Below are 14,752 nucleotides of genomic sequence, written 5' to 3'. Positions count from 1 at the left end.
AACGGTAGCATAAAAGAAATGAGTCAGTGTACTAGCTGTGAAATGTACGCTTTGCAGAGTGCGGTCAGAGTGTGGTTAAATGATAATAAAGGATTGAATGTGTGTAGAAAATGTAGGGAGAATGAGGAATTGAAGTGTATTTCGGATCGTGAGTGTGATATTTTTGTCAACCTTCAGAATGAAGGAAATAGGGATATGACAAGAAACGGCAAGGTTGTACATGAAAATTGTGAGAGTGTGAATGTAGAAAGTGTGAATGATAGTATAAATGGTTTCTCAGAGAACAAAAAAGATGAGATGGATGCATTGAATGAGATCGCGTTGTTGAATAGTGCGATAGAAAGAGCAAAACAGCAGCTAGAGTGCATGAACAAAAGTAGACTGAATGAACCAACCAATAATAAAAGGTATGACAGGAAAAATAGACGTATGAATGTGAACATGAACAAATTGAAGGATAGAGTGCTGTATGGAGACTCGTTAGTACGAGGTGTGTTAGTAGAGGATTTGACAAAATCGTACCAACCTGGTGCGACCATAAAGGACGTAACTGCGTCTATTAGACAGCAAAAGGAAAGGGTGAAAGAAATGATTGTTGTGGCAGGTACGAATGATTTGAAAGGAGATAAAATGGAAATGATAGAAGACCTGAATGAATTGTTTGAGGTAGCAAAAGAAAAGAGTGAGAGAGTTAGAATGATGAGTCTTTTGCCACGGTATGACAGTGAAATGTTTAAAAGGAGGGCTATAATTGCGAATGACTTTATGCGTGGGTTATGTATGACAAGTGGTGTGGAATTTATGGATGTGTGGAGTGAGTTTGATGGGCGAAAGGATCTATATAAGATGGATGACTTGCATTTGAATGGATACGGTGTAAGAAGACTTGAGAAAGTGTTGCTGAATGTAGTGGATGTGCAAATTCAGGGAAACTAGATTTGTTAGGGGGGGGGGAGTAGAGATACAGTCCTTATGGAGGCAGTTGAATGTAAGAATGAATATAATATGCCAGAGCAAATAAGGACAACAAATCTGAGTGGGATAGTTAATATAAGGCATCAAGGTAGGGTTGGGGCTAATGGGGGTCTTAAATTCATGTACACTAATACTAGGAGTATTAGAAACAAGAAGGAAGAATTTTTGGCCATGGTTGGCACTTCCAGACCACAGGTTATAGGTATTAGTGAAACATGGCTGACTGTAGATGATATAACTAGTGGGATTGAATGTGATGGGTATAGTGTGTTCAGGAATGACAGAGAGATTAAAATGGGGGGAGGAGTATTGTTGATGATAGCTGATGAGTCCAGCCAAGGAGAATAGAAGTTGAATTGCAGGATAGAGAAAAGAGCACATTTGAGGCCATTTGGTGTGAGATTGTGGCTAGCAGAACTAAATATACAATTGGGTGCTGCTATAGACCAGGTGATGGAAAAGATGGTGGTGACAGTATGCACAAGCAAATAGAAGAAATGGGTGGAAGGAGGGTGATTATTATGGGAGATTTCGACTATGGTCGCATTGATTGGAGTGAGGAGAGGACACACGGGAGGAAAGAACTGAATTTTATGCGGTTATTAAGGGATAACTATCTGCGACAGCATGTAATGGAAAATACTAGGGATCAGAGACTGCTTGACCTAGTAATTACATCTGAGGATTTGGCTGTAACAAATATGACCACATTGCCACCAATCGGTGAGAGTGATCATAGGGTCTTAACTTGGGAGGTGGCTAAAGGTGTAGAATTTTCAATTAAGACAGGGTACATGTGGAATTATCGGGCTGGAAAGTATGACATGCTTAGGAGTTTGATTGGTTCAGTGCCATGGCATGTACAACTGCAAGGACTAGAAGTTGATAGTGCATGGGAGGTAGTTAAGAAGTGCTTGCATGAAGCAATGGCTAATTGTATACCTAGAGTCCGAATAATAAATCAAGTAGGGGTTAAATGGATGAATAACACCATTAAGCTTGAGTTGCAAAAAAAGAAACAACTATGGAGGGAATTTAAGGAGAAGGGTGACCGGCAGGCACATGAACGGTATAAAGCGCAGGCCAGAAGGGTGACGAGTGTGGTAAGAAAAGCAAAAAAGGATTACGAAAGAACATTGGCCATGCAGGCTAAAGAGAATCCTAAACAGTTTTTTAGATATGTAGCAAGTAAAAGGAAAAATGTACATGGCAGATTGATTTTAAAGAATGCTGATGGTAGGGAGGTAACTGAATCAGTTGAGATAGTTGAGTTACTGAGCGAGCACTTTGCAAAAGTATATCATCCAGGTGGTGACATTGCAGAAACGAATAAATCAGTAGATTATACGGGAATTGTGGTTAATGAAGTGGAGGTGAGTAGTCTATTGCATAACCTCAATGTCAATACATCTGTGGGATTGGATGGTATTCCAGCTCGTGTTGTACGAGAAGCAGCTAAAGAATTGTCAGTACCCTTGACCATTGTTTAATTTGAGTCTCGGGTCTGGGTTAGTCCCGAGCGGGTGGAAAGAGGGTAAAATAGTTCCACTGCATAAAGGTGGTTCCAAGACTGCTGTTGTAAATTACCGACCGATTAGCATATCAGGAATCATTGTCAAGGTCTTAGAGAAATTAGTTAAGAAAAGAATACAGGACTGGATAGATGAAAATGGGATATTGTATGGGGGACAACATGGTTTTGTGAAGGGTAGATCATGCCTCAGTAACTTGCTCACGTTTTATAACACAGTAATGGCTGAACTGGATAGGGGTAATGGGTTTACAGTGATACTACTGGACCTTGCCAAGGCCTTTGATAGGATACCACATGGAACCCTAATCAGTAAACTGGAGCAGATGGGTATAGATATAGGGTTGGTGAGATGGATAAGAGGGTGGTTGAAGGAGAGATATCAAAGAGTGGTTTATTCAGGAGTGGAAAGACGTCTTGTGACTAGTGGAGTGCCGCAGGGCTCTGTTCTTGGACCACTGCTTTTCAATTTTTTCATCAATGATATTGGAAAGGATTTGAGAGGAATTGTTCACTTGTTTGCTGATGATGCAAAGTTGGGTAGAGCAATTGTGAGTGCACAGGATGTCAAAATTTTACAGGATGATTTCGATAGTTTGGAGGACTGGGCTAGGAAAAATGGATGTGAATTTAATGTGGCAAAGTGTAAGGTTATGCACTTTGGGGTGAAAAGAATAGCAGCAGTATATCGCATTGGTGGAATCATACTCCAGGAGATTGATGAGGCCAGGGATTTGGGAGTGTTGGTGGATAGGGAGTTGAAGTTTAGGGGGCACATTGCAAAAGTAACTAAAACAGCTCACCAAATCACTTGGCTTCTGAAAAATACTTTAACATGCAGAGACGAACAAGTTGTTGTTCCTCTGTATCGAGCCTTGATAAGACCCCATCTGGACTTCTGTGCCCAGCTATGGGCACCAGGGTTTCTTCGTGATGGGGAGGAAGTGGAGAGGGTCCAGAGACGAGTGACCAAGATGATAGCAGGTCTGTGGAATGAACCTTATGAGAATAGGTTGAAGATTTGTGGGTTGCAGAAATTGGACGATAGGCGAAGGAGGGGTGATATGATTGAGACATTCAAATTACTGAAGGGTTTTTATAAGATTGATCCAGAAGATATTTTTGAAAATATGACTGGTGGTGGGAGGACTAGGGGCCATGCATGGAAGCTGGGCAAGAGCGTGGTTGACAAGGGTGTTAGAGCTAGGTTCTTTACTTGGAGAGTGGTAAATGAGTGGAATAAGCTTCCAGAGTCTGTTGTGGGTGCTACGACTGTGAATGAGTTCAAGGCAAGGTATGATAGATACTGTGTGAATGTTGAATAGTTGTTCTTGACATGATGTTAGGGCCTCCCTCGATGAGTCTGTCGACTCCTTGGAGTTTCCCGGAACAATAATAATAATAATAATAACCACATAAAATCCAATTCCTTCCTCCCGTGTGTGTCCTCTCCTCACTCCAATCAATGCGACCATAGTTGAAATCTCCAATAATAATTACCCTCCTTCCACTCATTTTTTCTATTTGCTTGTGCATACTGTCACCACCATCTTTTCCATCACCTGGTCTATAGCAGCACCCAATTGTATATTTAGTTCTGCTAGCCACAATCTCACACCAAATGGCCTCAAATGTGCTCTTTTCTCTATCCTGCAATTCAATTTCTATTCTCCTCGGCTGTAGCTCATCAGCTATCATCAACAATACTCCTCCTCCCATTTTATTCTCCCTGTCATTCCAGAACACACTATACCCATCGCATTCAATCCCACTAGCTATATCATCTACAGTCAGCCATGATTCACTAATACCAATAACCTGTGGTCTGGAAGTGCCAACCATGGCCACACTTTCTTCTTGTTCCTAATACTCCTAGTATTAGAGTACATGAATTTAAGACCCCCATTAGCCCCAACCCTACCTTGATGCTTTATATTAACTATTGCACTCTGATTTGTTGTCCTTATTTGCTCTGGAATATTATATTCATTCTTACATTCAACTGCCTCCCTAAGGACTGTATATCTACTCCCCCCCCTTAACAAATCTAGTTTCCCTAAATTGGCACATCCACTACATTCAGCAACACTTTCTCAAGTCTTCTTACACCGTATCCATTCAAATGCAAGCCATCCATCTTATATAGATCCTTTCGCCCATCAAACTCACCCCACACATCCATAAATTCCACACCACTCGTCATACATAACCCGCGCATAAAGTCATTCGCAATTATAGCCCTCCTTTTAAACATTTCACTGTCATACCGTGGCAAAAGACTCATCATTCTAACTCTCTCACTCTTTTCTTTTGCTACCTCAAACAATTCATTCAGGTCTTCTATCATTTCCATTTTATCTCCTTTCAAATCATTCGTACCTGCCACAACAATCATTTCTTTCACCCTTTCCTTTTGCTCTCTAATAGACTCAGTTACATCTTTTATGGTCGCACCAGGTTGGTACGATTTTGTCAAATCCTCTACTAATACACCTCGTACTAACGAGTCTCCATACAGCACTCTATCCTTCATTTTGTTCATGTTCACACTCATACGCCTATTTTTCCTGTCATACTTTTTATTATTGGCTGGTTCATTCAGTTGAGTTTTGCTCATACGCTCTAGCTGCTGTTTTGCCCTTTGTATTGCACCATTCAACAACGTGATCTCACTCATTGCATCTATCTCATCTTTTTTATTCTCTGTAAAACCATTAATACTATCATTCACACTTTCTACATTCACACTCTCGCAATTCTCTGGTACAACCTCGCCGTTTCTTGTCATATCCCTATTTTCTTCATTCTGAAGTTTGACAAAAATATCACACTCACGATCCAAAATACACTTCAATTCCTCATTCTCCCTACATTTTCTACACACATTCACTCCTTTATTATCATCTAACCACACTCTGACCGCTCTCCACAAAGCGTACATTTCGCAGATAGTACACTGACTCATCTGCTTTACATTACCGTTCTTGAAAGAAGATGGCGAACCATCATTACTGGCCGCCATTTTCCTTCGTACTGGAGCCTTACTTACTAGTAACATATTTTATCAAATTATAAATTATAAACACCAAAAACACACAAACAGACACACTAAGATATGCAAGGCAAACAAAACTACGCAATATTAAAGTAAATTTATCAACGATAACTGAAAATAACGCTTATCTGATCAGGAGCTTTCACGAACACTACACACTACGAATCCCTCTAGCGGCAACTTCCCGACATAGATTATGTTATAAAACACTTTAGTACACTAACTACACTAATAAAACTTCAATAATATACTAAAATTACACAATTAAATCTAACAAAATATTTAATAAATCAACAAAAATCACAAATCTTTCAGGAACCCTCTGACAGTACATCTTTTCACCAGCTAGCGTCGACATCGAACATGACAGAATGAATGGGTGAGAGACATTGTTTCTGCACAATCTGCTCATGTAAATAAAAACACGTGAGTAGTATAGGCATATAAATATCTAAATACAGGTAACCCTCGTATAACGTGGCACTTATACAACGCGGTCTACAAATTGTAGCATACCTTTTTCAAAGCGGTTTCAATATAACACGGTCTACAATTTCTAGTAACCCTTTATTTATTTTTTTTCATACATTTTTCACCGCGGGCCTTAAAAATCAAATTTTATCTTCATTATATTTGTGTCTGCCTGTATCGCTCAAGTAGTTAAAAGTATCGAATTTAGTTTCATTGAATTCCTGAATAAGGTACTGTACAGAGGCTTTCGCAGTCTATGTCATTGTCAACAAATAATGCAATTAGAAACAGATGGAATAAAAACGGTGCTAACTAATAAATCATATGTCCTCTCTCTCACAGAAACTATGCTGTATCGACTTGAGCAAAACCATATGTTGCATTGAAACACAGTGTCTAACTAAAAACTATTGTCCAATTTTTCAATTATGAAATAAGTGTTTAAGTTTTAAAAGAGGTAAACCGTGAGTAGACATAACTATATATAATAAATAACGGAAAAACTCACGTAGAAATATTATTTAATGGTATAATTTTCGCCCGTGTGTCACAGGCATCTTCAGTACAATTAATTGTACTGAAGATGCCTGTGACACACGGGCTAAAATTATACCATTAAATAATATTTCTACGTGAGTTTTTCCGTTATTTATTATATATAGAAATAAGTGTTTGTTTTATTGCATTTGAAATTCTCGATGTCATTATGACAGATCACAAAAGTAACTTAAAATAAAATTCTACCAAGAATTGAAACATGCCATATAATGAATGTATGAGTTCGCCTACCACCTCAAACACAAACAAGCAGCCATAAAATTCAACCAAGGGTTGAAACGTTTTTGTGAGTTGATCCAGTCAGTAATGAGAAGTTCCGTCGGAACGATAAATGACACCCTGTTGTGAATGTGTTAAAACTAATAGTGAATGTTGTTATGACAGCTTCAGATGTTATGGAATTCGATTGAAGAGAATTAGTATTTCAATTCAAGACTTGCGGTTGCCTTTGTCTTTGGGTTGCGTGATCTTTTGTTAATACCGCACCAATCATATGCACGTCTTTATAGCTGCTCTCTTGTGTAAAACAAAATTCAGCTTGTACATATTGTAATAATTAAAAAAAAGTTGAATAATTTATAAGCATATAAAAGGATATCACCTGTAAATCGTTGATGTGTCAGCAAAATTCTCAGATATGCCACTTTTGGCACGAGTGCCATAGGTTCGCCATCTAGGGTTTACTGTATAAAGTGTTTATTGTTGAAAATTGCCTTTGTTTTCTGTGCATTAAAAACCATAAGTGTGTTATTCTCAAGCTGAGCAGTTGGTTTTCTGGTGAGTTACCTAGATATGTAATGCTTTTTTTTTTTTTTTTTTTATGTAAAAGTTTATTTTTATTGTAATGGCCACTAAAAGCTGCAACGAAAGGGGAAAAACTAACATTGAAGAGGAAATTCATTTCTCTCGAAGAAAAAATTAAAATCTTGGATCGGTTGAAAATTGGAGAAAAATCAGGAGTTGTTGCAAGGACTCTGAATTTAAATGAATCAACAATTCTAACAATCAAACAAAATGAACATAAAATCCGAGAAAGTGTTATTGCTGGGTCAATGGTAAGTGCAAAGTGTGTTGCTCGTGTTTGCAATATTCTAATAAAAAAAAATGGAGAAATCTCTAATGATTTGGATAGAAGATTGCACTCAAAAGAAAATTCCTTTGGATGAACACTTTATTAAGCAAAAAGCTCTCAGTTTATAAACATTTAAAAGAACTAGATCAAGATTCTTCAGAAGAAATCTCTCAGCATGGATTTTGTGCCAGTAAGAGTTGATTCGAAAACTTTAAAAAGCAGTTTTCTTTGTATAATCTTAAAATCCAGGGAGAATCAGGATCAGCAAACATTGAAGCTGCCCAGAAATACCCAGCAGAACTTTTAAAAATCATTAAAGAAGGTGGTTATAGTGCAGACTAGGTGTTCAATGTGGATGAATCTGGGTTATATCAGAAAAAAATGCCAAAATGCACCTATATTTCGAAAAACGAAAGATCAACTCCTGGATTCAAAGTTTCCAAAGATAGAATTACTCTACTGTTTTGTAGTAATGCATCAGGTGATTACATGACAAAAGCAATGTTTATTAACTGATCTGCAAATCCTCATGTGATGAAAGGACTCAACAAGTCCACCCTACCTGTTTATTGACGGGCAAAAATAATGCAATGGTTACAGCTAGAATGTTTGAAAATTGGTTTTTCAAGTGTTTTGTACCCGATGTAGAAAGTTACACAAAGAAAAAGAATATGAACTTCAAAATTCTACTAATTTTAGATAACGCACCAGGCCACCCAACAAATTTAGGCCATCCGTATATTAAAATAACTTTTTTGCCACCTAATACTTCACTTGTTCAACCACTCAACCAAGGAAGAATATCAACATTTAAGTCATATTATATTCAGCGAACATTCCAATTAATTTTGGAAAAAATGGTATCTAATCCAAACATGACACTGCCTCAAGTGTGGAAAGAGTTTTCAATATTGAATTGTGTGAAAATTATTTCTCTGTCCATTAAGGAATTACAATCCTCTTTTGCTGAATGCTGGAAAAAAATATGGCCTGAAGCCGTTCTGGAACAAAATTTCGTACCTCCAGTGGATGCTGAGCTACGTGTATAATAAACGTCGCACACATTTTTGGTGGAGAGGGCTTTTGCGATATGGTTGGAAACGAAATTAGTGAATTAATTGATGCAGAAACAGATTTAAATGAGGAAGAACTAGTACAATTAATAGATGGCATCAAACCAAATGGCAGGGAAAGTTCTGCCGAAGATTCTGATTGCAATGAATCCGTTCAAGAATTCAGTTTAAAGAAATAGCAGAAGGATTGGACTTAGCAAGAAAGTTAGGAAGTTATTTTACGAATAATGATCCCTCAATGGAGCGCTCAGGATAATTCACAAGACAATTGAATATTTATTTAGTGCCATATTATGAACTTAATAAAAAATTGCAGCATAGTGGAAAGCAAAGTCTTATTACTGATTTCTTGATGACTAAATCAGCCAAAGTATGCAATGAGAATTATACAAATGATGTTCAAGAGATTTCAAGTGGTGACGACCTACAGCCACTTAAAAAACATCTACGAAATGTTATTTCTGAAGACAGTGATGACGATTAAAATATGCGCTTTATTTTATTGTGTCTAAAACATTTATGCATTATGTGCAATGAAATTTATGTACAATTTGTAATTTTTATAATTTTATACTACGTATTTGTCTCATAGTTTATGTTTTCTTAACTTAGATGAATTACCTGAATTAAATAAAAATATTGTTTTTGTTGGAATGTCATTGTTTATATAATTAAAAAAAAAAAGATTTCAGAACCTAACCCTACTTTTTCTATGTGATCTAAGTCTCACATAATGCGATTTATATAACGCGGCATTTCTATGGAACCAAACATCCCGTTATACGAGGGTTACCTGTACATGGAATTTAAATTTTAATAAAACTGCATTATACTTACTCTAAAGTCGGAATGATATAATTCACTTTCAAATTGTCGACATATGGACTCAGGTTTGCTGTTCCTTCCACAACAAAAACAACATCAGCTAACCAATTTCCTTGATCTGCTACTACCATGATAACATAACACTAGGAAAAAAGACAGAGAGAAAAAAATCAACCATGTATTCCTGATATTGTCATTTGCACAATAACTTGAGCAGAAATTCTTACATAGATAACGTCTTATGTAGTAATTTTACCCAAGACTTATCAAAATACATTATAATTTCATTCAGCCAGCTATTTGCACATTAGTAATGCTCAGTATGCAGAAAGAAATTTAATGGTATTTAATAGACATCTCATTTGATTGTGATACACATTTTAATACCAAAAATGCCACAATTCTATAAAGTATTCTACACAATGAAAATAAAGATAGTAAATATAATCATGAACATTTTTTATGGAGCTGTCACATAATAATAATCTCCCAATTATATATCTGGTTTAATCCTTTATCCAAGTAAGCAAACAAAGTTTGCACCTGAAGTACTTTCAGGACTGGGGCAACCCGTGGTAAATGTGGAGTAAGTTCTGATCACTTTCCTTAGTATCTCCCATAATGCAAAGCACATCTCCTTGCAGACATGTATAATGCTATGCAATAAGGGAAGGGCCACTGTCCAGACCAGTTTCGACCTTTATTGAAGTCTCATCAGTGGGAGTTACCCCAGTCCTGAAAATACTTCAGGCGCAAATTTTGTTTGCTTACACTTGCATAAAGGATTAAACCAAATATATAATTGGTAGCATAGCCAAGTGAAAAAACTTCCATAATAATAATCTCCTTAACAGTACTTAGGCCTACATACTTGACTGTCAAATCATTTATTATGACCAAGTACTATTATATGTCACAGTTCTTTTAGTAAAATTAAATAATTAATTCCTTAATAACTAATATGCCTTAGTCTACCATTACTATGAGTTTTAATAAACAAAATTCTAAGAAAACCAATGCACTAAGCTTTGAAACTCAACCCTTTCAATCTTTTAATAAACAAAATTATAAGAAATAATAATAATAAACAAACATAATTTAATAAAAGTCTAAGAAAAAAAATGCAGTGAGCTTTGCGACTCTCCTTTCAATTTAATTTAGTGAAACTGGACTTATGTTTAATAATTATATAAAGCTTTTAAATATAACTCATACCACTATATAAAAGTATTTACTCACAGCATAAGAGAAAAACAAATAACATCAAAGGCTCTTATAGGTTGATTACATAGTAGTACTGCTTACAGTATAAAAACAACCAGAGGAACACAAATGCATATTTATTATTAAGTGAATATTTTATTATTATTAACAGCAGAATTTTGTGGAGTCTAAAGACTCATCATGGACTTCTACTGGCTTTCCAACCAGCATCTTCCAAATAAACAAACAATTGTTACAGAACACAAGCAACCATCTAGGTAGTTTGCAAAAAATGAATTTTTTTTAAACAAAGGAATTGATGTCTAATCTTGATGACCTCTAGGACCAGATAAAAGAAAGAGAAGTTGGACCAGATGTAATGTAGCCTTCAAATGACTGCAAACCAGTTGCAAATTAACAGAGCCAAATATTGAAGTTAGCAAATGACTTCATTGATACCAATTGTAAAAACAGTCTCTTTCAGACTTATTGCACCTTCTATGTGATGAAGCATCTGCAGTGGTCTGTTAATCCTGACTTGCAATAATGATGATAGCAAATATAGTTTAGGCAGACCTGCCAATCTATCCAAAGGATCAACTCATCTGTCCAAAAGTTGCATAGGGATTACATTTATGAAGAATTTTAGCTATCTCGTCAGATGTAATCTGAACATATAAGGGATAGTTCTAATGTGATCTTGTGTGTCAGATGAAGAATTGTAGGGATATGTTGTAATTTATTTTATAGGAGTTTTAGTCAAGAGAGCAGAGTTCGCTGGCAAGAGCTGTGTCATTGTTAACGACACAGCTCTTGGTCTGGATCTGTGTAATTGTTTTGAGAATGCCATACTGCTGGGATAGATGGTATGACTGCTTCCAGAATGTGAGTGTAAGTTTTCCAATGATAATTAACTACTTCAAAAATGTGTATCTAGACTCTTTTTTGTTTCAAAGGTTTGATCTGATATACATGTCAGAGAGTTTTCACCTTAGAATATCTTGTGTTTAATATGCTTTTGTTAAAAATCTCTCTGCTCCATTCTAGCAAATTTGTTTGCTTCCTACATCACTCTGCTAATGTCAATAACTATTCTGAAGTTTTCCATTAGAGTTCTTTAAATATAGATTTCCTCCAGTTCAGCTTTGCTAACAGTGTAATCTCTCTTGGAAATTATTTTCACAACTCAACTAGGTGATGGACGTCTTTCATCAGCTGGTCAAATACCATTACCTTGCTTAATGGAGGCCTGAAGCAGTCTGTTTTCCATACCCCCTTTTATCAATGCAATGCAGGTGACATCCCTCAACGACATCCAAATTACAAACTGTAGGAACCAAGATCTTTACCTATTTAAGGGTATAGCAGCAAAAGTGTTCTACAGGCTGGCTGATGAATATTGCACAGAACCAACTGAGGTAGTAACAAATGACGAGGTTTCCTGACCAGCTAAAAAATACCTACCACTACTTATTCTGCCAGATCATGCTTGAAGGAAGTCCAGGTATGGTGATATATGAGGAGAACTGCTGAGTCCACACCTGGACGAGAGAATTTCCTTCATGTGGCCAGTATGTCTATGAGTTTTTACCTTTTGCACCGCTGCATGTCCCTACTCTAACTCTTTCTCAACACTAATAATGAAAGATATTGCAGCAAAATTCAATTTTAAAGTCTGCTAAGATAAACAATTTAAAAAATAAATAAAACTTAGCTTCTGTAGCTCAGCTGGTATCTATGATGACCTCTGGTAGGAAAGACCTAGGTTCAAATCCAGTTCAGTATGTGAAGAACTTTTATCTCAAATTTTGAACTGAAAGTAAGTTAACCGATATCATATAAAGATAGGATTTTTCCTTCTGGAGAGGGGTTTATTATCTTACAAATCAGTTAGAAGAATACATCCAATAACAGCTATAATAAATTATGCAGACAGGATTAACTGGCATATGAGAGCATTAAATAGGTCTTCAAAGAAGTCAAGCTATGTGGACAGAAAGTATAATGCACAAAAGAAAATGGGATAAAATAAAACTAAAATCCAACCAAAAAAAGAAAGAAAGCAATGAAAATCCATGTGAAGAAAACGCAAACATCAAAAATTCTTAAAATCTTCTCCATCCACTTTACCAACATCTGTAGTTTTAACAGCAACATAAATGATGTACACCATCATTTAGTCATCAACTTATCAGTTCTTAACAGAACCTCAGCTAGTGACTTCGACAACTACTGGGATCTTAAATGCCTTTACTACACCTTACAATTCCTTCTGCTAGATGAACAGAGTCTATGAATTAACAAGAACTAACACCACATGGCAGAGTGCGAAACCTAGAATCCCCACCCCATTTGATCCACTTTGACTTGAAATCTACTTACAAAACATCAATGCATTCATCTGATATCTCTATCTCTTTGACTATCTGACTCTGCAGCTGGATTTCCTGCAGTTAAAATATCCAAATAGTGAGAAAGTCTTCTTCAGAGAACTTCAACATCCAGAACTCAAAATGGCTTCACCACTGATGAAGTGGGCAGAGATGACAAGGGAAATGCCATTAGCAATGACCGAACATGCCACCAGAATACCAAACAACCCCCCACAATCCTGCCGACATCCTAGACTGCTTATTAACTCCTTCCAAATACATTGCAGATATCAATTCTCTTCTTGGTAATGTAGACCATAACCTTATCCATGTTTTCTTCATATGGAACAACCTTCGCCCAGCCACATCTGGTATTACAAGGAACAAATGAGAAGACTTCTGTGCCTTCTATTCCTTCTTCCCACAGTATGACTACTTTTTCAACATTCTAGATCCAAAACACCTTGCTCAAAATGAATAAAAAAAAAATAATTCTTAATAGAATAAAGCCCTTCACCCTCCATTTCACTCCAAATACCCAACTATTATCCCAAGGTATGGTTCTTCAACAATTATGTTAAAAAAAACAGCATATCTCAAGACAAAAACTCCAGCACTGCTAAATCAGCCAATATATACTGTAGCTTGCAACAGCAAAAAAAAAAAAAAAAAAAATCAACAAATCTAAATGTTTCCAATGCTCTCAACAACATCCAGATGGTATCACTGGTATAGCACTCAGACATGGCTCAATGACTGCATCACACTGCTCCTCCAACTCTTGCACAGATGACTAAAGTAAAAAGCACAACTGCTTTCCCCATGCTATCCCTAGTATTTCATCAGAAAGAAATCAGAAGAATCTGAATAGCTTGGACACCAACAAGTTATCTGGTGCCAATAGTATCCTCACCTTTTATGTTATAAACCTCGTTCTCCAGAGCTAACAACAATCTTATAGCATCTCTTCAATCTTTTTTACTCAAGTGACATTTACTCTCCTACAGAAACAAGCCTAAAATTCAGTACCTTCCCCCCCCCAAAAAAGGAGGGGGACAATAAGAATCGGTCAACATACTACTGTTCAGCTCCTTTTACTTCAATTCTCCGAAAAAACCATTGAGGTCGTCACCTGGCCTACCAGCTAATTAGTGACCAGCGATGTGGATTTTGCCATTCTTGATTCACAGATGATCTAGCCTTCGCCACCAACTTTGTAACACACCATGGAAAGATTTGGAGGACCATGTGGTTGGTCTAACATTTCTAGGACATATAATCAGATCTGACAGAGGCCTACTCATGCTCTTCAAATGCTTGCTACACGATATGGTAAGTGGTTTCCAACTCCATCCCCCCTCCATTTCCTCCAATGCAGGAATATTCCAGGGCTCTGTACTCTTACCCACACTCCTATATAAATGATCCTCCCTCACTGACTTTAAATCCTATTCATAGTTTTGCTGATGACAGTACTCTCCATTCCTCATTCTTATATTTAACAAACCTTGTAGTGGCCAAATATTAGAAATAACTAATTCATAGCAAAGTAAAGATCTCGAACACTTCCCTTTACTTTTGATAATACTCAGATCTCCAATGGAATTTCTTGGATTC

The 14,752-nt window shown here is 36.7% G+C and overlaps 1 protein-coding gene across 4 annotated transcripts in view; it reads right to left on the bottom strand.

Annotated features, from left to right (window-relative positions):
* Nucleotides 1–14,752, bottom strand: part of LOC150092679 (mediator of RNA polymerase II transcription subunit 25-like) — a 616,627-nt gene that overhangs the window by 574,854 nt on the left and 27,021 nt on the right. For all 4 annotated transcript variants that reach the window (XM_090414304.1, XM_090414306.1, XM_090414307.1 and 1 more), the window contains exon 2: nucleotides 9,573–9,703. In XM_090414304.1, coding sequence (XP_090270430.1) covers nucleotides 9,573–9,691 — 119 coding nt within the window. In that variant the 5' untranslated portion in view covers nucleotides 9,692–9,703. The remainder of the gene's footprint in view (nucleotides 1–9,572; nucleotides 9,704–14,752) is intronic.

This window comes from Typopeltis vanoorti, chromosome 25 (assembly GCF_054136105.1).
Source record: "Typopeltis vanoorti isolate ZY-2024b chromosome 25, IOZ_Tvanoo_1.0, whole genome shotgun sequence".
Lineage (NCBI taxonomy): Eukaryota > Metazoa > Arthropoda > Arachnida > Uropygi > Thelyphonidae > Typopeltis > Typopeltis vanoorti.
Note: the sequence above shows the minus strand (reverse complement) of the source record. Positions and strands in the feature narration are given on the sequence as shown.